General features: G+C 49.5%; 1 protein-coding gene and 1 long non-coding RNA gene across 16 annotated transcripts; one reads left to right on the forward strand and one right to left on the reverse strand.

Moving 5' to 3' along the window:
- The first annotated feature begins 5,124 nt into the window (after window positions 1–5,124).
- On the forward strand, window positions 5,125–19,630 carry LOC105914121. Of its 14 annotated transcripts, none has more exons than XR_002676889.1 (6): window positions 5,125–10,048; window positions 10,167–10,272; window positions 10,973–11,452; window positions 11,535–11,613; window positions 11,714–11,792; window positions 11,902–12,044. It is a non-coding gene; the product is annotated as an uncharacterized LOC105914121 (long non-coding RNA). The 14 variants fall into 14 exon arrangements; XR_002676893.1 differs by having other exon boundaries at window positions 11,726–11,792; XR_002676891.1 differs by having other exon boundaries at window positions 5,125–6,235; window positions 6,501–6,590; window positions 7,161–10,048; window positions 10,973–11,792.
- Window positions 6,575–20,917, reverse strand: LOC101764846 (isoflavone reductase homolog). 2 transcript variants are annotated; one of them, XM_012844888.2, is made up of 4 exons: window positions 19,594–20,917; window positions 19,247–19,487; window positions 12,686–12,885; window positions 6,575–6,632 (listed from the first exon to the last, which is right to left on the reverse strand). In XM_012844888.2, the coding sequence occupies exons 1-3, from the start codon at window positions 19,921–19,923 to the stop codon at window positions 12,689–12,691; spliced, it is 768 nt and encodes a 255-aa protein (XP_012700342.1). In that variant the 5' UTR covers window positions 19,924–20,917; the 3' UTR covers window positions 6,575–6,632; window positions 12,686–12,688. The 2 variants fall into 2 exon arrangements, with proteins under 2 accessions (XP_012700342.1, XP_022680825.1); XM_022825090.1 differs by lacking the exon at window positions 6,575–6,632 and having other exon boundaries at window positions 12,171–12,885.
- Between the last annotated feature and the right edge of the window lie 1,364 nt (window positions 20,918–22,281).

A 22,281-nucleotide genomic window follows, 5' to 3' on the forward strand; every position in this document is an offset into this window, starting at 1 on the left:
ACATAGGCATCCTCTGTGCAGTTCCGAGCAACTCCATCACCGACCGTCGTCAAATCTGCCCTTAGGTAATATGACTTGACCACCGCAAGGACTTGTTTGCAGACAGCCTTATAGAGCCCAGCAACTTTACTCGGAGCAGCTCTCAGCCTCTCGACTAGTGAGCGAGGCCCAGCATCATCTTCAAGCGGAAGGATGGCATTGACTACATCCTGCGCAGCACTAGTCAACTCTTGGAGCTTACCTTGCAGCCTCTCTATGGTCCTACCGTGGTCCCTACAAGCCACCATTTCCATAGCAAGCATAACTCCATTTTGATTCTTCCTGTTCCTCTCATGCTCATATGCAGTCTGAGCCTCAGCCAGCGACGCCCGGAGATGGTCAGCCTCATCAGCTACCCGGTCATGAGCATTTCTCCAATCAAGAAGTTGACTACTCGCAGCAGCCTCTTTTCTCTTGAGCTCTACGCTAAGCATCACAGATCAAAAACTACCACTATAGTCAAACATACTCAAAAGATTATGAGTACTCACCTTGATATTTCTTGTTCAAAGATTTATAGCGATTCTCCAATCGCTCCTGAAGGACTTCATGATCATTCCGCTCTACTGCAAAAGACTTTGCAGCCTCCTCATGAACTCTCAAGGACTTTGTAAGTCAGCTACATTCTTTCTCTAGTTACGCCACTCGCTACATGGTGTCATTACGCTCTTGGAGGGTCCGAGTATTTCTTTGGTCTCTATAATATAGGTCCTGCAAGCAACTCAAAAAAATAAGTCGTCAAGACTTGTCAAAACACAATTAGTCAAAAGATAATAGTTCACACACCTGAAAGCTCTGGATTGCTCTTCGAAACTCTAATTCCGACGGCAACTCAAGTACCAGACCCTCGGTATTCTTAGCAATTTGAGGCTCCAGACTTTCACCCACAACAGCCCCTGACAACAAAAACTCATGGGTCATTATAGGATACAAAATACATCTAGTTCAAAGCATCTATACTCCAGCAACATACCCGGTGCGCCGACTTCACCCAATTTAATCGCATCAACTAAAGCCAAGGTGCCACCAACAATCGTTGAAGACGGCACACCCCCAGAACTCGAGGGAACTGTTGGGCCCTCCACTGAGCGGATAACTTCTTGAAGCATGGAGATAGTGGCACCAAGACGACTTGTGTCTTCAACCTCAGGTGCGTCATCCATCGACAAATCGACTAAGGGACCAGAGAGTGTAGTCGGAAGACCAGCCTCCACTCCTGTGTCCATGGGAATGGTATCCTTAGCATCCTTGGGTCAAAACACGAGGTCATCACCCATTTTTTTGAAGTTCAAAAATACAATCAAAAGAAAGATCACATAAAAACTCACTGAGATGATTGCGGCAGCGATTGCACACGTTTCTTCTCATTAACTGCTGGTTGAGTACTCGGGTACCCCCTTGGTAGGCTGCTAGAGTAGCGTCCCTACATCCTGTTTGGGTGTTGTATATTACGTCCTGCGCTTAGGTGTTGAGGTATGAGGATTTTCCCTCATGTTGTGCCTGCTGATCTAGGTACCCCTGCCCTCCTTTATATAGGGCCTGTTTGGCATGGCTCCACTCCAAAACTCCAGCAACTCCACCAAAAAATCTAGCCAAACACCTCAACTCCAAAACTCCATGGAGCAGCCAACTCCATGGAGCTGTAGTGCAAATGGAGGTGGAGTTTTGGAGCACCTCTTTTGCTGCTCCAAAACTCTCGATTTTGAACCTCCTCGTGGAGTTGGTGGGTAATTACCCACCAATACCACTAGTTATACAAAAAAACGTTTCATATTGTTCCTCCCGAGCTCCCACCCGTGCCTATTTCCCCACCCCCATCACCTGTGGCCTACCGCCTCCCCGCCGCCCGTTGCCGCCCCGCCTGCCGCCTCCCCACCGCCCGTCGCCGCCCCGCCCCCGTCGCCGCCGCCACCGGCCCCGGGGCTGCCTCCCCGCCGCCCGTCGCCGCCCCGCCCCGTCGCCCATCGCTTCCCGCCCCCGTCGCCCGTCGCTGTCGAGCTCCGTCGCCCGTCGCCGCCGAGCCCCGCCGCCCCAGCCTCGTGGCCGCACAGCCCGCCGCCACCCGGCCCCGCCGCCGCCCCGGCCCCGTGGTCGTCCAGGCCACCGCCGACCACCGCCGGTCGGCCCCGTCGCCGGCCCCGGGGCCGCCCATAGGAGATCTGCCCCTCCTCCAGGCCGTCGCGGTGGACAAGGGAGGGGCGCAGCTCCGCGTCGAGCTCGTCGTGGCCGATGATGCCAGTGGCGGTCGCGGCAGCGCGTCCGTGGTGTACGGCGAGGACATCGCTGCCAGTATCTTCGAGGCAGGCACGCAGCTGTTCGTCGGGGTGTATGACAAGTGGGGCTTGAATTGGGGGGCAACAATGGCAATCTACACTGAAATCGATCTTTTTTGGAGCTGAGAGCACCCATCTAGCCAAACACCCCATTTTATTTCTGGAGTTTTGGAGTGGAGCTGGCTCCACCTGGTGTTCTAGAGTGGAGCAGCTCCACCTAGAGCTGGAGCCATGCCAAACAGGACCATACTCTAGGGGGCAAGAGTACTAGTTGGATTATAAGGAGGAGTCCTAATAGGAGTACACAGGACTAGTCCTAGTCAGATTACAAGGGAATCCTATTAGAAGTCCGACTTCTTCCTTCCTTGTGAGTACTAGGGATCTATCCCCGACAAGCCCCCGAGCGCTTCATAGTCGAATGCAGCAGTCTTCGAGTAGTTTTAAGATCCTCGCCGAGTAGTTCTGGTGCTCTTCGAGTATTTTGGCTTGGTTAAATCTTCAAAGTTTCTCGAAGCTGCCATGAAGCTATGGTGTGCTCAAAGCCTTGATCATCTTGATATTGTAGTCTTCATATATGGAGGGCGGCAAAAGTCGCACTCCATATTGAGTAGCCCCCGAGCCTTAGGTTGATTTGTAGAATTAGGTTGAGGGTCAAAATCTTGAATCTTCTTCTTTCGGCTTAAGAAAGTCTTGGGTGTAGCTTATCAGCCCCCGAACCTTGAATTGATTGAATAATCAACTCAAGGATCTTGAATCTGCACTCAAGTCATCATCCGAGTAGTCTTGTGGTGTCAAGTCCTCGAGCTTATGCACCAGGTGAGCCGTAGGAGCCATGTCGAGTAGTTTTGCGGCGTTCAGCCCCCGAGCTTGGAAGGTAGCCGAGTCATTTTGGAGATACTCTGAGTAGTGATTGGTGCTTAGCCCTTGAGTTCGGGAACTAGTCTGCGCTTTTGGATGTACGCTTAGCGTCCTGGAGCATCGTCGCCAAAGCCTAATCTGAAAGAAAAGATGCATATATTATGTAGCATTTTTGTAGGATATTGAAGCTGCTAAAATTTATTCAGTGATCAATATAAATATTGTGTCATGCTCTTGTTTCAGTCATACGCTTCCCAAGTAGTTAGCCTGTTATGTTTTAGGCTCTCAGTCCCCATTTAGCCGTAGCCGCTGCGTGTGTGAGAGCTTTGTCTCGTGTACGCGTATGGGCACTGTTGTGTGCATAGCTGAGAGCTTGGTCTCGTGTATGTGTGCTGCATTTGGCATCACAGGTGCACCCAAGGCTTTCACAAGTTAAGGCATGTTCTGCTTTAGAAGAGTAGTGACCTTAAGAGGACAAAAATGAGTAGTCGACATTGCGACGAAAAGATTGCATGATTGCGCGAAAGAGTTTGCTGCCCTCCGGCGAGTAGAGCACGTGTTGTGCACAAGAGTTAGCTGTCATCCGGTGAGTAGAGCGCGTGTTTGTGTGCAAGAGTTTCCAGCGAGTAGAGCGCATGTTTGTGCGCAAGAGTTTCCAGCAAGTAAAGTGCGTATTGCGCACATGCGGAAAACAAGCCGAAAAATAATTAGAAAAGTGACTTAGCTTGATTCGTGAACGATTGTCGATGAAGCTGTGGCGGTCGTTGATGAAGTCGTGACAGTTGTGGATGAAGCCGACTAGTTAGAGTCAATTCCGACTAGCTGTCGGCCGTATGAAGTTCGTCCCGACTAATTTTCTAGTCGTGACGAGGAGTCGAAGTAGTCGTCGGCGAGCGTCATGACATATTCAGAGCAGTCGTCGGCGAGTCACCCGTCGAGGTAGTCATCCTCGACTAGTAGGTAGCCGAGACGAGTAGTCGAAGTAGTCGTCGGCGAGCGTTGCGACGTAGTCGGAGTAGTCGCCGGTGAGTCGTTCGTTGGAGTAGTCATTGGCGAGGTGGCTGATCAATCTTGTCGATTGTTGATGAAGCCAACTAGTCAGAGTCAATTCCGACTAATTGTTGATCACATAGAACCTGCCCTTGACTAGTTTTCTAGTCAAGACGGGAGGTTGACGTTGTCGTTGGCAGGTTGTCGAGCGCCCTCGTGAAGTAGTCGTCGGCGAGCGTCACGACGTAGTCGGAGTAGTCGTTGGTGAGTGCCGCAACGTAGTCGAAGAAGTCGTCGATGAGCACCGTGACATAGTTGGAGAAGTCATCGGTGAGTCATTGGTACCCTGCCCTCCTTTATATACTCTAGGGGCAAGAGTATTAGTCGGATTACAAGGAGGCGTCTTAATAGGAATACACGGGACTAGTCCTAGTTGGATTACAGGGGAATCCTATTATGAGTCCGACTTCTTCCTTCGTTGTGGGTACTGGGGATCTATCCCCGACACCGGCCACCCGACCCTCGCTGCCGGCCGCCGATCCTCGCCGCCGTCCACCCCCGCCGACCGCCGGCCCATCCTCTCTGCCCTGCCGCATCCCACCACGCCGCCATGCCGATCTCGCCGCGCTGCCACCCAACCGTGCCGCCGGCTCCCATCCAGCGACACTAGCAAACCCGTCCCACGGGCCACACCCCTGTGCTAGCTCGGTCGAGGCCTAAAGGTGGCGCGAGGAGGTCCTGTCATGCGAGCTGCTTGGCTACCTAAGGAAGAAGACGAGGGGAATAAGAGGATGACAGGTGGAACTATGATATGGGAGCAAGAATGACAATTCACCTTTAAACTCCTCTTTTGTAGAGCTGGAACCCTCCTCAGCCAAATATTTTTATCAGACCGCTCCAACTCCACCGAATTGCATAAGTTTTAAGTGGAACATCCGCCCATACCAAACACGGGTAACTTTTTCTTTCTTTCGCAACCCCGCCGTTCTCGCTGGCTCGGCGCTGCTCCGGATCTCCTGGCTCCCCCTTCCTCCGTCCCCTCCCGAATCCTCCCCACCTCGGGACCTCTGCGCCTTCTCAATCTGTGTCGCCTTCCCATAGCGCCGCGACCGCGCAGCCGTCTCCCTGTCGTCGGTCCTTTTCTCCCCCTCATCACCCCGCCCCTGCTCCGCCATTTGTGCCCGAGCTCTATGTCCTTCACGCGCCACCGCGGCCGCTGACCCCACCGGCAGGTCGCTCGTCCAGGCGCGCGGGAGCACCGCTTCCGTCAAGCAGGCGGGCCAGCAGATCCATGAATCTCATTATCCGGTAGGGCGAGGTTCGTGCCTTTTACATGAACAGAGATTGTGGTGCTGTGCTTATTGAAGTGGGCCCTGAAAAATTGTAGCTAGCCCATGCGTTGGTGTGCATGTTTGAAACCGTTCTGTCAAAAATTCATGGAGGATGCGAGCTAGCTAGGATCAAGGGGTTTGCTGAATGGTTACTTTTTGCTATTTGAATCTAATTTTTGTTCGTTTTAGTTTGTAGAATGTAATACCATTAGTCTTAGTATTTGTCTACTGCTAGCAAAGCTTGCTCAATGAAATTGTGGTGAAGCCTTAAAGTTAAACACTGTTTCCCTATTATATGTGCTTCCAAGAATTAAGTTGCCTAGAATTTCAGTAAGAGTTAAGCTTTACGCCATTCGTTTGGGTGACTTCAATAGGCTTTGAAACTGCTACATAGAACAGTCTTTGTGGAAGAACCTATGTGAAAGTCTGTCAATGTGTATCCATATATGATATGGTATATTTGGTGCATTGATCTGATGCAATTTTTATAGTCAACTTTAAATTTAGAGATCATTTGTGCATTATAATATTTTTGTTGATTAATGATCTGGTGTTTCGTACATAAGGCTGCTTTACTAAGTCAACTTATTTGAAATTTTGAGTTTCAGTTGCAAGCGCGGGCAACTGAGGACCTACCCATGTATACATGTTAAGTCAACTTATTGGAAATTTTGAGTTTCAGTTGCAAGCGCGGGCAACTGAGGACCTACCCATGCATACATGTTATTTCATTTTACTTTGAAGGTAAAATTTGTGTTGTCTTTTGATATCAATTCAATCATGATCCCTTGGCTATTGACTTGGAGCCCTTTCTAAATTAATATTTAAATAATAAAACACCACAAAATAGTTCTCCTAATCCCATTTTTTATTTACAAATAAAAAAGTGTCATCATTATTCCACATGAGTTTGTATTTGAGAACATTACCTTTCGTTAAAGCCACTAATTTGTCAGCACACAGCAATAATGGATATTTCCCAAGAACTTTTCGTGATATCTTTTGCCAGAATAAGCTCATTTTGAGTAAGGATGTTTTCCTATGGTCAAGGATATACTGTCTCGTTGAATGCTGAAGGATCATCGGTGGCCTTGATTGTGTATGTTCCCAGTTCCCACATCCAGTTCACCAACAAATATCGCTGCATAGAGCTAATGGTCAGAAGTGAATGATTGCAAGAGAGTCATTTTCTGTTCTTAGTAACTTTTAATAGTTGATCTAATTTTTTATTAACTACATCTGGTCCTAATACATTATAATTTCTTTCTTTTAAATAGAGTTTTTCTTTTAAGATTCAGTATTTTAGCCAAAAATAATCTAAAGATGAAAAGGAACTGAACACATTGTGTGATCCGGTTCATATATACACTGTGATAACTAATCTTTAATTTTAGAGGTAAAGAACTAAACAAAATTATTTGAAACAAATAACTTCCTAATGTATGATAGAAATTTACACAAAGAAACATTTTCAACGTTTTCTGTTTGTTGTTACATTTAGTTGACGTATTAGTGGTTGTAGTTCTGTAATGGCAACTAGTAAAACCCTGTAATCAACCCCAGTTAGAAACTTAGAATCAGCAAAAGAAAAAAAAATCAGGCACAGATTAGAAAATAACACCTCTCAAATAAAAAACTGGGCTTACAAATAATGGCTTTGATTACACAGATCATGAGCTGGGCCTTACAAATGAGATGGTTGTGGATAGAAAAAACCTCTTCAGATCAACCTTGGGCAGGGCTAAAATTCCCAGTTCACCCTCAAACCAAAGCCATGTTCTGCATTTCAGTTACCACACAAGTTGGCAATGGAACTAATTCTCTCTTCTGGTCGGATAGATGGTTACATGGGTGTTCTCTGTCTGTTTTAGCTCCAGCAGTGGTCTCTTGTATCTCACAGAGGTGTATGTCTAGCAGGACAGTTGCACAAGCTCTTGATAACAGAACTTGGGTAAGGGACATACAAGGAAGCCTCTGTTTGGAAGGGCTGGTCCAATATCTTCAAATCTGGGATTTATTAGAGTATTTCACCTTGGTCCAGGACACTGATAAACATATATGGAGACATGAGAGGAATGGAGTTTTTTCCTCCAAATCCACTTACAGGGCCTTCTTCAATGGTGCCATAACCTTTGAACCTTGGCGCAGGCTCTGGAAATCTTGGGCTCCTCCTAAGTGCAAAATGTTTTTATGGCTGGCTATTTGGAACAAGTGCTGGACTGCAGACAGGTTAGCAAGGAGAGGACTCCCACACCCTGATCAGTGTGTTTTGTGTGATCAAGAGGAAGAGATGGTGTGGCACATTCTTACCAACTGTGTTTTTGCTCATCAATGGTGGTATAATCTGCTAGCTCTTCTTGGCCTAGAGAGTATAGTACCAAGAAGGAATGAAAAGAGCTTTGCTGATTGGTGGAGGAAATCATATAAAAAAGTAGGCAAAGCTCAAAGAAAAGGATTTAATAGCACGGTTATACTAGGAGCTTGGATGCTATGGAATCACCAGAAACAAGGGAGTTTTTGATGGGGCAGCCCCTTCTTTGCAAGCAGCACATCAGTTCTTAAAGAAAAGTCGAGGCTTTGGGGCCTTGCCGGTGCTAAAAAAAATTCAGGATTTATTTCAGGGTCAAGGGGATGGTCAAGGGAGAGTTTCTTGTTTAGGTCTGTGGGGGGTTGCAGCAGCCTTATTTCCTCCTTTGTGAGGAAATGAGACTGCTTTGTACGGGGATCTTTCCCCTTCTTTCTCTCTTAATATAAAGATATGCAGCTCTCCTGCGTGTTCGATAAAAAAAAATAAATAAAAACTTAGAAGTTAAGAAGAATAAACTCACAAAGGACTTGTTCTCTGTCTTTGGAGAAGCATCAGGACTGCAGACCAACCTGAGCAAAAGCTGTGTGATCCCTATTCAGTGCGAAGGTGAGATTATCAATATCGTGAACAAAACTTTACAGTGCACGACCACATCATTTCCCTGCACATACATGGGGTTACCCATTTCCAACAATAAGCTATGAAGATGTGATTTGATGGCTTGGATTGAGAAAGTTGCAGATAGGCTCCCTGGTTGGAAAGCCTCTCTCATGAACATGTCAGGGCGTGCGGTGCTGGCGCGTTTTGTACTCACTGCCATCCCCTTATATTTACTGGTCGCCATCAAAGTCCCTAAGTGGTTCATCAGAGCAATAGACAAAATCAGAAGGGGTTTTTTGTGGAAAGGAAGGAAGGAGGTAAATGGTGGCTGCTGTCTGGTGGCTTGGGAGAAGGTCATGAGGCCAATTGATCTTGGAGAGCTGGGAATTCACAACCTGGAAATCATGGGTTAGGCGCTTCAGATGCGATGGCTTTGGTTTGAAAAGACTAGGCCAGATAGGCCTTGGGCTGGGCTGGAGCTTCCGGTCCATTCTAACAACCTTGCCATGTTCGCCATCTCAGTAGTATCTTCTCTAGGGAATGGAGCAAACACTTTGTTTTGGTCTGGTCGCTGGCTCCATGGTTGTTCACTAGAAGACTTGGCACCTGAAGTTCACAAGAGCATCCCTCCGAGATTGAGAAAAACAAGAACGGTGGCCCAAGCCCTACTTGGTCATGCTTGGGTAGCAAACATTAGAGGAGCGCTTGGCCATGTTGGTCTAACAGAATATCTACAGCTTTGGGACGCATTAGCATCCATAGTGCTGAACCATGCTGATGATCTGCACCATTGGAAGTTTGAAGCCTCTGGAGAGTTCTCCACCAGATCGGCTTACAGGTCCTTCTTTGTTGGCTCCATCACCTTTGAACCACGGAAGCAAATTTGGAAATCTTGGGCACCTGGTAATTGCAGAATGTTCATTTGGTTGGCTATCCGAAACCGTTGTTGGACAGCAGACCGATTGGAAAAAAGAGGGCTCCCTCACCCAGAGCAGTGCCCTCTTTGTGATCAAGAGGGTGAGACAGTTCAACATATTCTTACTTCTTGTGTTTTTGCTCGGCAATTCTGGTTTGAGATTCTGCAGCCACTGAATTTGTCCAGCCTGGTGCCTAGCTGAAGGATCAGGTCCTTTGCTGAATGGTGGTGAAAATCCCTGAGAAAAGTTCAGAAGCAGCATAAAAAGGGCTTTAACTCCCAGGTCATGCTTGGAGCTTGGATTATCTGTAAACACCGCAATGCTTGTGTTTTCGATGGCTCTGATCCAAACCTTCAGGGAGCTCTTCAGGCTTTCAGGGACGAATCCCACCTCTGGCAATTGGCTGGAACCAGAGGGTTATCAGCCCTGGATCTAAGAAGAATTGAGGTTTAGAGGTGGTAGTTTTTTATTTTTTGGTCAGGCCTTGCTATCTGTGTTTTTTTTTCAGTTAAGTTCTTTTTTTGAATCCTGCACACCTCACTATGGTCCAAGGTGATGTGGTGCATTGTATTTGGACCACTCTTTCCTCTTAATACAAAGATACGCAGCTCTCCTGCATGTTCGAGAAAAAAAAAGAAGACATAAACTTTGATGTTCACCTTTGACATTGGTGGCAGCTCCATATACACAAAATTTCTCTTTGGATGGGAAAAGGGTGCACATTTGACAAAGGTAAGCACAATAGTAGCAAGCAAAGCAATTTGCAAAAATATGTGTGGGGAATGCTTGCTTCTTCCATTGCCCTTCCAATCACCATCTGATTTTGTAACATAGTCCTTCCTGTTTCAAGAGCATGCTCCATTGATGCTGGACCTGTACCAAATTCGGATGCTATGAAGCTCTGCGTCCAAAATTATTATTTGCACTGATCCATGCTAAGGCGCATGCTCTGTCAGGTATAGATCAATTTATTTTGTATAAACCATGTTCATATATTTGTTCGCATTTCTCTGTTTGTATGGCACAATGATGTCAGTAGTACTTCATCAGATTCTGTAGATATGTCATTAACCATATTACCAGTACAGTTGTAACTGAAGGTTCTGCATAAGAAAAAAAAAGAAATTTGTTTTTGAAGTCATTATTTGTCTGATTTTATTACATACAGTTGGAAATGTAGACTGGAAGGCGTTATGCGCTAATTATTTTGTTTCACCTCTCCAAAGATACAACAAACCAACCAACATGACTTCCATGTATCATATTTTTCATCAGAATACTATAGCAGCACTATGAGTTATGAGGAGGCAATTTGCTCTTTACTTGATGCTTAGAATGAGGTATTCCAAAGTAAATTTTTCAGAAAAAGTATGTTTTTTCCTTCTAATCACCTTAGGGCCCAGTTGAAATGCAATACTTCAGCAAGAGTTTCGAGGAAAATAGTTAAATGCAGTACACCAATTTGTCCTTTCAAGAAGCAAGTGATCAAAATCTTGGATACGTTTCATATAGCCAAATTTGCTTGTAAACTTGTATTAACTTTATGTCCAAGCTTGCAAAGCTCATTAGTGTAAACTTGTGCTAACTTAATTTTCTTCTACTTTTTTATGGAGAATTACATTTTTTGGTTAACTAACAGAACCCTTACATTTCCAGCTTTCTTGATTGCCTCCATAAGCTTGAGCTGCAGGAGGTTGTGCTCCTGGACAAGGTTGACACGATTGTGTCCACTTTGCCTCATGGTGATGACAAGGCTCGTGTGGTTGCCCCGCGACACCTCCATGAGCTGGGCTCCCTGTGCATTGAAGAACAGCAGCCTTTGGAGCTTGTCTAATATCAAGTCTGATCTCCGGTCACATCAGGACGTAGGCTGGGTGGTCCTGAACCAGGTTTGCCGTCATGACCTGTCTCCTGATGAAGCCCGTGCCATCCACGACTAGAACTCTGCACTTCTCCATCTCTGCAAGATGTATTTCTGTGGCTCAGGGTGGAAGTAAATTCTGCTTCATTTTTCAGTGGTTGCAGGAGTCCAATTGCTGTGTTGCTGCATGATCACCGAGGCCTCATGTGGTCAGCACCTTTATTATTGGGGCATAGCAATGGCAGCACTGTGTTTCCATGCTATGACGTAACACGGTCGACTGAATGACCTTTCCATTTTCTTTGTCTAATGGCTGGGTTCATTTTCATGTGAGAATTGCATTTCTTTGTTATCTAGGTTGAAGCTATGTGTGCAATCAAGTTATCTGATCAAACATGATGCCATCATTCACATCTTATTGCAAGTCTAATAATAGGTATTGTACTTATTTGCTACTTGATTTACATCTTTTTGCAAATCAGTTGTACACCCTTTGCAAACAGTTGACTGAATCTTAGTGATTATGCTACCCGGAGACCATTATGCAGTATTATCAGTTAGAGGAAACAACAATTGTACTATAGCATATTGCGATTGGTCGGCCGTCGTCCTGAGGTGAGGTCAATACTGTTCCAGCTCCCGAGCCATGTAACTTGTGTGACCCTTCAAATTAGGTTTCAACGGTGTACGTCATGAGTGATTTGTTTCTATATTTCCTGTTCAGCTATGAAATCTGCCCTAAGGCCCTAGTTCGACTGCATGCCCATATTGCAATTCCATCAGCAACTTCATTGTTACAACTTGTAGTGGTATGTGTCAGGGCATGATGCAGGACCAATATCCATAAGCAAGGTACATATTTGGACTTCTACGTTCAAAATGTAGGTTAAGTTTTGGAATGCAGGACAAGAACTACCCACCATATTGATTGTAAGTGTCTATATCCCATTCTGGAGAGCTTGATTACATGTTGGAGTATTATGTCATAGTGCAGGATGTAACACTAACACCATATATTTCCAGCCATGGTGCCCATGGTTTTTGAATTTCTTATATGATCAGATAGGTCACAGAAAACTTTACAAATTACAGATATCTTTTCATATATTCATCCATGCGGGTGTACTCAACCTCCGGGTACAGAAGAGTAGCTTCTGTTCCGTCCTCCCCAATGTCAAAATTTGTCAGGCAACCTTCATAGAAAATATGATAAAGTGGCGGTGCTACATCATAGCTATAAGCTTATATCCAGCTTAGCCTTGTAAAGTGATATCTGGTACCCATCTTAAAGAAAAGGAACCAAACTAGGCTAGTATGTGTTTGGAGGGTTATTATGTGTTTAGACGACTCTATTTTGCAACTGGAATATAATACCCTTATACCTTAATTTCTCACTCAATAATCCTTAATTTGGTCATTTGATGTGATCCTTGTACCATTTTTTTATGTTACTGCAAATTAGATGCTTCATCCTTGATGATGACTTGAAGCACACATTTATTTCTTACCTTTCATTGAAGCCACTCATCAACCGGAATGTAAATTTTCTCGATGACATTTCCAGAGAGCTTTTCCCATTTCGCGATCAGCTCATTTTGAGTGAGGATGTTTTCTGGTGGTCTTAGGTAAATTGTCTTGTTCAAGGTGCGAGGGTCATCAAGGGATTTGATTGTATAAGTTGCCACATCATCTTCATCCACAAATATTACTGCACAGCATATTAGGACTATATATAGTTAGTGTTGGAGTATGTGTGTATTATGGCCCAATAAGGCCCATGTATGACTGCTATATAGCTACCCACTAGGGTTAGTCCAATAGATAAGATTTACCCTCTAGTATGGTATCAGCCTAGGTTAGGGTTTCTGGTACCTGGCCGCCGCCGCCGCCGGCCGTCGGCGCCATGGCCGGCGAACCCCTTCCCCCTCCTCTCTCCTCCTTCCCCTCTCTTCCTTCCTCTTGGGCGCAAATCGCCTCGGGCCGGCCTCCGGCGGCTGCGGCACTGGCTGCCGTCGCCGGGCCCCCCGGCGCGGGCCCCGCCGCCGCCGCCGCTGGGGCTCTGGACGGCGCGGATCCCGCCGCCGCCGCCGCCGCTGTGGCTCGCCGCGCGGGCGCGGGCGGGCGTGCGGGCGGGGATCCCGCCACTGGGGACCCTGCCGCCACCGCCGCCGCTGCGGCTTGCCGCGCGGGCGCGGGCGGGCGTGCGGGCGGCGATCCCGCCGCCGCCGCCCTCCACCAGGCCACGGGCGGCTCTGCCCCTGGTTTTCCAGCGGGAACCCCTGCTTTTCCAGTGGGTGCCCCTGGTTTTCCAGGGGGCGGCTCTGCTCCTGCTGCCCCTGGAGTTCCAGTGGGCGCAGGGGGGCACGCTCGCCTCCCCTTCCCCGCACCGCCTCCTCTGCCACCTCTGCCCCTCCACGCAGCAGGACCTCCCGAGGTGACTCTCGCTGCGGCCCTCGTCGCCGCCCGGGCTGCTGCTGTCGAGGGTCAGGCACGCCTGCGCGCAGCAGCCCTGACCTGGGAGTGCGAGCGTGATGCGGCCGACGTCTTGGCCCGTCAGATCGCCGAGGCGGAGCAGCTCCTCGCCTACCCGGTGTCCCACGACAACACTGCCACCTCCTCGGGTTCCGGTGCTCCCCGTCCGCCTGTGGTAGCCTGGACCGACCCGGCCGATCCACTCGTCGCACAGCTACACTACCAGGCCGGGGGCGTTCAGAACATCAAGAGCTTGGTCTCCGTCGTCCTCGACCCTGAGTCGACCTCCTACGCTCGTTGGCGGGACATGGTGCTGCTCATTCTCCGCCGCTACGCCCTCGACGACCATGTCCTCACCGACACCTTCCCTGCGGCCCGGACAGCTGCGTGGGTGCGCCTCGACAGCATCGTCATGTCGTGGATCTTGGGGACCATCTCCCTCGACCTCCATGACCTCGTCCGCGGCACCCCCGACACCACCGCCCGCCGGGCCTGGCTGGCGCTCGAGGGCCAGTTCCTGGGCAACGCCGAAGCCCGGGCCCTTCGTCTCGATGCGAGCTTCCGCACCTTCGTCCAGGGCGACCTCTCCGTTGGCGAGTTCTGCCGGAAGATGAAGACCATAGCGGACTCCCTCGGTGACCTTGGCTGGGCCGTGGAGGACCGGATCTTGGTTCTCAACGTTCTTCGCGGCCTCAACGAGCGCTACGCCCACCTCCGCACCTGGATCACCCGGCAGCGGCCCTTCCCCACCTTCCTGCAGGTCCGTGATGACCTTGTCATGGAGGAGCTTACTCAGGGCATCCAGCCTGGGTCCCTTCCTGCACCGGGCTCCGTGTCTTCCTCGACCGCTCTTGCTGTGACTCCACCGCCACGACCCTCCGCTTCACCACCGTCGTCCCTTCTTGGTCCTCCTCCTCCTGGGCCGAGCGGGGGTGGGGGGGTCGTGGCGGCCGCCGTCGCCTCGGTGGGGGGCGTGGTGGGGGGCGCGGTGGGGGCACACCGGCGGGCACACCGGCGCCTCCACGGGGCTCTCCGTGGCCGTCCTTTGCCAACCCATGGTCAGGGCGCATCTCTATGTGGCCCTTCCAGGCCACCGGAGGCGAGCCTCATCCACCGACCGTCATGCTCGCTAGCGCTGTCCCGGCTGCTCCGTTTACGTCGCCGTGGGCTCCACCTCCCGGGGCTTCGCCTGGGCCTGTCGGGTCCTTGGCACGCTCTTTCGGCACCATGGCCCTGACTCCTCTAGTCGGTCAGGACTGGATCGCCGACTCGGGTGCCACTTTCCATACTACACCCGACCCTGGTATACTCTCTTCCATTCACCCTTCTTCTTCCTCCCACCCTTCGTCCATCATGGTCGCAAATGGCTCTTGTCTTCCTGTCACCTCCGTGGGTACCGCTCACACTCCCGGTTCTTTTCGGGTTTCTGATGTTCTTGTTGCTCCCTCCATGGTTCACAACCTTCTTTCTATTCGCCGTTTTACCACTGACAATTCCTGTTCTGTTGAATTTGACTCCTCTGGTCTTACTGTGAAGGATTTGGCTACCCGGCGACCTCTTCTCCGATGTGACAGCACCGGGCCCCTTTACTCCCTCCGGTTTCCTGCGTCCACTTCTTCCGCTTCGCCCTCCGCTTCTTCAGCTGCTTTTGCCACCACAACTTCTTCCACTACATGGCACCGGCGTCTTGGTCATCCTGGCCGTGATGTCCTGACACAGCTTAGTCGTAGTTCCGACATACCATGTACTCGGGCTCATGATGAGCACCTGTGTCAGGCGTGCCAACTGGGCCGTCATGTTCGCCTTCCTTTTCCTACCTCCTCTTCACATGCGACCCATGTGTTTGATCTTGTACATTGCGACCTATGGACATCGCCTGTTCTGAGCATTTCTGGCTATAAGTACTATCTTGTTGTGGTTGATGATTTCTCTCATTATTCTTGGACTTTTCCCTTGCGTGCCAAGTCTGATGCTTTCCCCACGCTTCTCCACTTCTTCGCTTGGGTGTCCACTCAGTTCGGCCTCACCATCAAGGCCGTCCAATGTGACAACGGCCGCGAGTTTGATAACACCACCTCCCGTGCCTTCTTCCTCTCTCACGGCGTGCACCTCCGCATGTCATGTCCCTATACCTCCTCCCAGAACGGTAAGGCTGAATGCATGATTCGTACCACGAACGACACCATGCGCTCTCTTCTGTTCTATTTTTCTCTCCCTGCCCCCTTCTGGGCTGAGAGTCTTCACACCTCCACCTATCTCCTTAACCGACTACCTTCCGTTGCCTGCCCCGCTCCCACTCCACACCACGCTCTTTTTGGTACCCCCCGCTACGATCACCTTCGGGTCTTCGGGTGTGCGTGTTATCCTAACACCACTGCCACCGCTCCTCATAAGCTGGCTCCCCGTTCGACTCAGTGCGTCTTCCTCGGGTACTCCCCGGATCACAAGGGGTACCGTTGCTTTGACCTCTCCTCTCGGCGGGTCCTCATCTCTCACCACGTGGTGTTTGACGAGTCCGTCTTCCCTTACTCCACCACTTCCCCACCTCCGTCCACCTCCGACCCTGATCTCTCCTCCCAGTTTCCTACTGACCCGGTGGACCAGCCACCGCTGCCGTTGTGTCCTGCAGGTACTGCTCCACCGTGGTTTTCACCGGGCTCGGCGTCCACCGGTGCTGTCCCTGACCCTACGCCCAGCGCGGGTCCGACGGCGCCAGCCTCGGGTGCTGCCTCTACCCCTTCACCCTACGCGGGCCCGGAGGTACCGCCCGCAGCACCTGCTGCTCGGTTCGCGCAGCCCGTGCGCGTCTACCAGCGCCGGGCGCGGCTGGCTCCCCTGGACTAGCAGCCGGCCACGCCACCGTCGTCGCCGCCTCGGTCATCGCCGGTGGACTCTTCTCCGCCGGCGACACCTACACCACCACCACCTCCGCCGGCCCCGACTGCCCGTGTCGCGCCGTCGGTGTACCATCCGCCTCTCCTACACCGGCACCCGCGTCACGTTCACCCTATGGTGACGCGACTTGCGGCTGGTACCCTGCGGCCCCGGGCTCTTTCAGCGATGCCCGGCGCGCCGCAGGTTTCTCCTGTACCCTCCTCCGTCCGCGGTGCCCTGTCGGACCCTCACTGGCGCCGCGCGATGGAAGAGGAGTATGCGGCGCTCCTCGCCAACCAGACTTGGGATCTGGTGCCCCGTCCGCCTGGCTCCAACGTCGTCACCGGCAAGTGGATCTGGACACACAAGCGGCGGGCTGATGGTACCCTCGAGCGGTACAAGGCTCGCTGGGTTCTCCGGGGTTTCACTCAGCGCCCTGGTGTCGACTACGACGAGACGTTCAGTCCGGTGGTCAAGCCAGCTACCGTCCGGACTGTTCTCTCACTGGCTCTCTCCCGCTCCTGGCCCGTGCATCAGCTCGACGTCAAGAACGCCTTCCTGCACGGCACTCTGACTGAGACTGTTTACTGCAGCCAGCCAGCGGGTTTTGTTGACTCTTCTCGGCCTGATATGGTCTGCCGGCTCAACAAGTCACTTTATGGCCTCAAGCAGGCCCCTCGAGCTTGGTATTCGCGGTTTGCTGCCTACCTACTGACGTTGGGTTTTGTGGAGGCCAAGTCCGATACTTCACTGTTTATCTATCACCATGGTGCTGAGACTGCTTATCTGCTGCTCTATGTTGATGACATTGTCCTCACTGCCTCCAGTCCGTCCCTCCTACGGCGGATCATCACCTCACTTCAGCAGGAGTTTGCTATGAAGGATCTGGGAGTGCTCCATCACTTTCTTGGGGTCACCGTCGAGCCTCGTCCGGCTGGCCTCTTTCTTCACCAGCGGCAGTATACTCTTGATATCCTGGAGCGAGCTGGGATGACTGACTGCAAGCCCTGCTCCACTCCAGTTGACACTCAGGCCAAGTTGTCAGAGGCCGACGGCACTCCTGTGACGGATGCTACTGCGTACCGGAGTCTGGCTGGGGCCCTTCAGTACCTCACTTTCACCAGACCGGATATCACTTATGCGGTTCAGCAGATTTACCTCCACATGCATGATCCCAGGGAGCCCCATCTCACTGCTCTCAAGCGCCTACTCCGTTACCTCCGGGGCTCTGTGGACTACGGCCTCCTCCTTCACAGGTCTCCCTCCACTGAGCTCGTTGTCTACACCGACGCTGACTGGGTCGGGTGTCCGGACACTCGGTGCTCTACCTCCGGCTACGCCGTCTTTTTGGGCGGCAACCTGGTGTCCTGGTCGTCCAAGCGTCAGCTGGTGGTCTCCCGCTCCAGTGCCGAGGCGGAGTACCGCGCTGTCGCTAACGGCGTGGTCGAGGCATCATGGCTTCGACAGCTCCTTGCCGAGCTCCACACCCCTTCTTCCCGGAGCACTCTTGTCTACTGCGACAACGTCAGTGCGGTGTACCTCTCCACCAACCCTGTTCAGCACCAGCGGACCAAGCATGTGGAGATTGACCTTCACTTCGTCCGGGATCGGGTCGCCATCGGCGATGTTCGGGTCCTCCACGTCCCGACCACCTCTCAGTTTGCTGACATCTTCACCAAGGGCCTCCCGTCACCTGCCTTCACCGAGTTTCGCTCCAGCCTCAACATCACCTGTGGCTAGTTGCGTCTGTGGGGGGGCTTGTGTGTGTGTCCTTCTTTTCATGTCCAGTCTGCAACTCCGCTGCGTCGGTAGTTCAGACTGCGGGGGAGTGTTGGAGTATGTGTGTATTATGGCCCAATAAGGCCCATGTATGACTGCTATCATTGTGTCGAAACTAAAAATATGTATAAGATTTATCCTCTAGTAGTTAGAAGTGGGCAACTAAAAAACATATCGTTGTGTCGAAACTACTCCCTCCATCCCAAATTAATCAATACCAGATTCATAAGAAACTACTCCATCCGTCCCAAATTGTAGGTTGTTTTAATACTTCTAAATTCATAGCTTTTGCTATTCGTCTAGATATATACTATATCTATGTATACAGTAGAAAGGCAAAATAGCCAAAATCATCCCCGAACTTTGCAAAGGGGTCAAGTTCGTTCTTGAACTTTCAAAAGGGTCAATATAGTCCCTCAACTTTTTTCTGTCTAACCCATTCTTGTGCTGATGTGGCGCTACATGGTGGCATGAGACAAATGTGAAATGTCTATTCTACACTTAGCTCTTGCATAATGTCATGTGGAACCTACATATCAGGATTTTTCTTTTTTCTTTTACTCCTCGCATCTCTGGTTCCTCTGGCTGTGGCGCGGGGGTGTCAACGGTCGGGATGACGGTAGTGGCTAGCGGAGCAGCTCGGAGGGGTCAGCCACCGGGGCCACCGAGAGGAAGATGAGAAGCATAAGAAGCTCCTAGTACCAAAGGTACAACGGACATTGCACTTTCGTCTCATGCCACTATGTAGTGCAACATCAGTGTAGGGACGTGTTTGACAAAAAATGAAAGCTATATTGACCCTTTTGAAAGTTCAAGGATGAACTTAACCCATTGTGGAAAGTTTAGGGACAATCTTAGCTATTTGCCTAGTAAAAATTATAAATTTAGAAATACTAAAACGACCTAGGGACGTAATTTGGAATTGAAGAAGTATATTGGTTTACCTTTGACATTGCCATCTCCATATACACGAACCTTGTCCTTGGGAGGCAGAAGAGTACCCATTTGAGCGAGGTTTGGACAAAAGTATGCGGCAAAGCAATTGGCAGAAATGTAGGTGTGGGGAATTTTGGCCGCTTCTATTGCCCTCCGTAGCTCCATCTTCTCTTCGAATATAACCCTTCCTGGTTCAAGAGCATGCCCCATTCTCGATGGGTCCGTGCCGAATTCCGACGGTATGAAACGCTGCATCCACAATTTCACTATGCTTATTGTTCACTGCCTGCAGGTCACCAATTTCCTCTGTTTCTATGACGTTAGTCAAAAAAAAGGAGAGGTGGTGGTGAATAACCTTGATGTTCCCGGCCTCCTTGATCGCCTCGACGAGCTTGTGCTGCAGCAGGACGGTTTGGCTGCGGTGGTGTGTCCCGGACAAGGCCGACACGACCACGTCCACCTGCCTCACGGCGGCGACGAGCCTGGCGCGGTCGTCGAGCGACGCCTCCACGAGGCGCGCGCCCTGGGCCTTGAAGGACAGCAGCGCCTGGACCTTGTCGACGTCGAGGCTGATCTCCGGCCGCATCAGGACGAACGTCGGGTAGCCCAGCGCCAGGCTCGCCACGACGATCCGCCTGCCGACGAAGCCCGTGCCGCCCACGACTAGAACCTTGCTCTTCTCCATCGCCGGAAGGAGCCTTCGTTCTTGGTTCCGCGATTGTTTGATTTGGCTTCGGTTTTCTGCGGATTGCAGCGCAGCAGGCTAAACGTCCATTTGTGTTCAATTTTTGGCACTTTGGCAGGCCTGACGTGGACAGCAAAGATATTTATTTCATAGAAAAAAAAGTGTTCGGCTTATTGCTTCATTTCATGAGCAAGTGGCTTTTGCACTTTTTTCCCTGCGAGTTGCATAAATTGCACTTCTTTCGTGTGATGTGGTAGATCAAACTTCCTTTTCCATCTTTTTGCAAGGGACCACGCTATCGCGCGCGAGCGGTGTGTGCGACCGCTCTTCTGGACGCTACAGTAAGCAAACACGATGTAATCATGGTAGAGGCACTACAGGAAGACTTGCATGCAGGGATATCGCTATATACGTGAAATCATCACTGATGTCAGCGAGTTAAATTGGTTGCATTCTCTTCAAATGAGCATTATTCTTCCATCAAACATCTATTTTTAAATTCGTTTGCACCATCGTATTTCTTGTGACATGGTCTACAAAATAAGATCCATATTCAATATGTTTTGAAACTATTTTTGTGCAACTGTCAACTTATATTGTATTCATGCAGTAACTTATATTCAAACAGTATAGCACCTTACAATGTATGTTTAGAACTAGCAAGTTATCTTGTTTGTTCAGTAGAAATTTGTATAAAGATATGTTGTACCTTATGTTTTGCAGTGTAAAAACTTATATGTTTAATAGCATCACTACTTTTGCAGAAGAATTTGCCTCAACTAATTAGTATGTGTTTATATCTAGAAAAGGTATGTCGCTTTCTATGTTATCGCAACTTATGCAGAGACAATGGAACAACTTAATACAGGAAAAATATATCAATATATGTAAAGGCAAATGTGAGAATTTATGTAGATACATAAGATAAGTGACAATACCAGGTAAAAATATTTTTGTAGCAATTTATGTACATAATTTGTCACTTAATATAGAACTAGCTACCACACATTCCACATAAGTTGCTAGTACATAAAAATTATTTCGGAAATATATGTATTATGGATATAGTTTTATAGATCTTATCGGAAATGGATAATTGAGAGAAAAGATATGATGTTTAAAATGAAAACAAAAGAAATAAACACATGGGCACGGCAGTCCAGCATGCGCGCATAAGGTCGCGTGTTCGGGCACCAGCGTGACTCCGCGCGATTTAACTTTTTTCCTTTGGCAAGTGGCCAGGTCCATTTTCTTGTTATGAACTGTATTTCTTTTTTCATATCTTGAGGTGGAAGCTATTTATGCGATGCGACCAAAACGCGTGATCAAACATATTTTTTTTAAACCCATGATAAAGCATATGGTATGGGATGAGTTAAGCAGTCAGGGAGGCAGAGGCACTGGAGTTGCGTTGACGATAGGAGAAAAGGTGTGGGCATTAAATCCTATAACACATCAAAGATATTGCTACCTTGACCACCTTAAGAGATCATATGAGAGTTTCATCCCACTAAATCCACTAGACTTAGTTATCTATCATAATGAAACTTGCAAGAGTTTCAAGCCCATAAAACACACAATGAATATTATGTCGTTGCGGTGTGCTACAATGAAGAATCACGATTTCAATAGTATTACCGGACTAATCAGGCGACCGGCGACCTTTCCCTTTTTCCGGAACCACGGGAAAATCCAAAATCAGTCAGGAAAATGGTGAGAAGCATCCGTCATTTCCTGTTTCTCCCGACCGCTTCTAATTTCGTCGGGCAAAAATGCGAAATCGGTAAGGAAACGGTGAAAGGCGCCCAAGATCAGGTACGTAAACAATATTTTCACCATTTCTACTCGAGGATTCGTTTTTATCACGGAATCTTCCCGATTATCAGTAAGACTATAGCACCAAACCCGAGTCAATGCTACCGTATGCAATACCGTACCTTACCACTTGGTCTGCTTTTTAGGCGCCATTTCTCTACTAAGCTTAGTGCTCAACTGTTGGACGAGCCAGGCACCTGGCTGTGCACCCACTAGTGATCCCTGGCAAGGTGGCCGGGGCTGGGGCTAAGTGGCTGATTGGTTAACTGAATTTGGCAAGATCATGCTCACGGGATGCAAAACTGTCTTGATTGGGGTTGGGCCAGGCCCACGGCATGCAAAATGCTTGCCCAGCCTGCATCCGGGGATAAAAAAAATCGATTGTTTCCCCATAGCTAGGTTCTGTGGATGGATAGCGCGTGCACCTGGTAGGCAAAGAAGCTACCAAAAAGCTATCGGCACAGGTAACCAAACAATAGCTCTAGTGAGCTAGGCTGGTTGAAGCTAGGCAACCAATCAATGATATCTTGCATGAGCTAAGCC

Source organism: Setaria italica, chromosome III (genome assembly GCF_000263155.2).
Source record: "Setaria italica strain Yugu1 chromosome III, Setaria_italica_v2.0, whole genome shotgun sequence".
Taxonomy (NCBI): Eukaryota; Viridiplantae; Streptophyta; class Magnoliopsida; order Poales; family Poaceae; genus Setaria; species Setaria italica.

What these genes read in the sequence shown, in the direction of transcription:
- LOC101764846 (XM_012844888.2), bottom strand. Translation starts at nt 19,923, where the DNA reads ATGGAGAAGAGCAAGGTTCTAGTCGTGGGCGGCACGGGCTTCGTCGGC. An exon ending in AGGAGGCCGGGAACATCAAG is followed by an intron (nt 19,488 to 19,593) that starts GTTATTCACCAC and finishes TTGTGGATGCAG; the next exon opens with CGTTTCATACCGTCGGAATT. An exon ending in TGGAGATGGCAATGTCAAAG is followed by an intron (nt 12,886 to 19,246) that starts GTAAACCAATAT and finishes TATGCTGTGCAG; the next exon opens with TAATATTTGTGGATGAAGAT.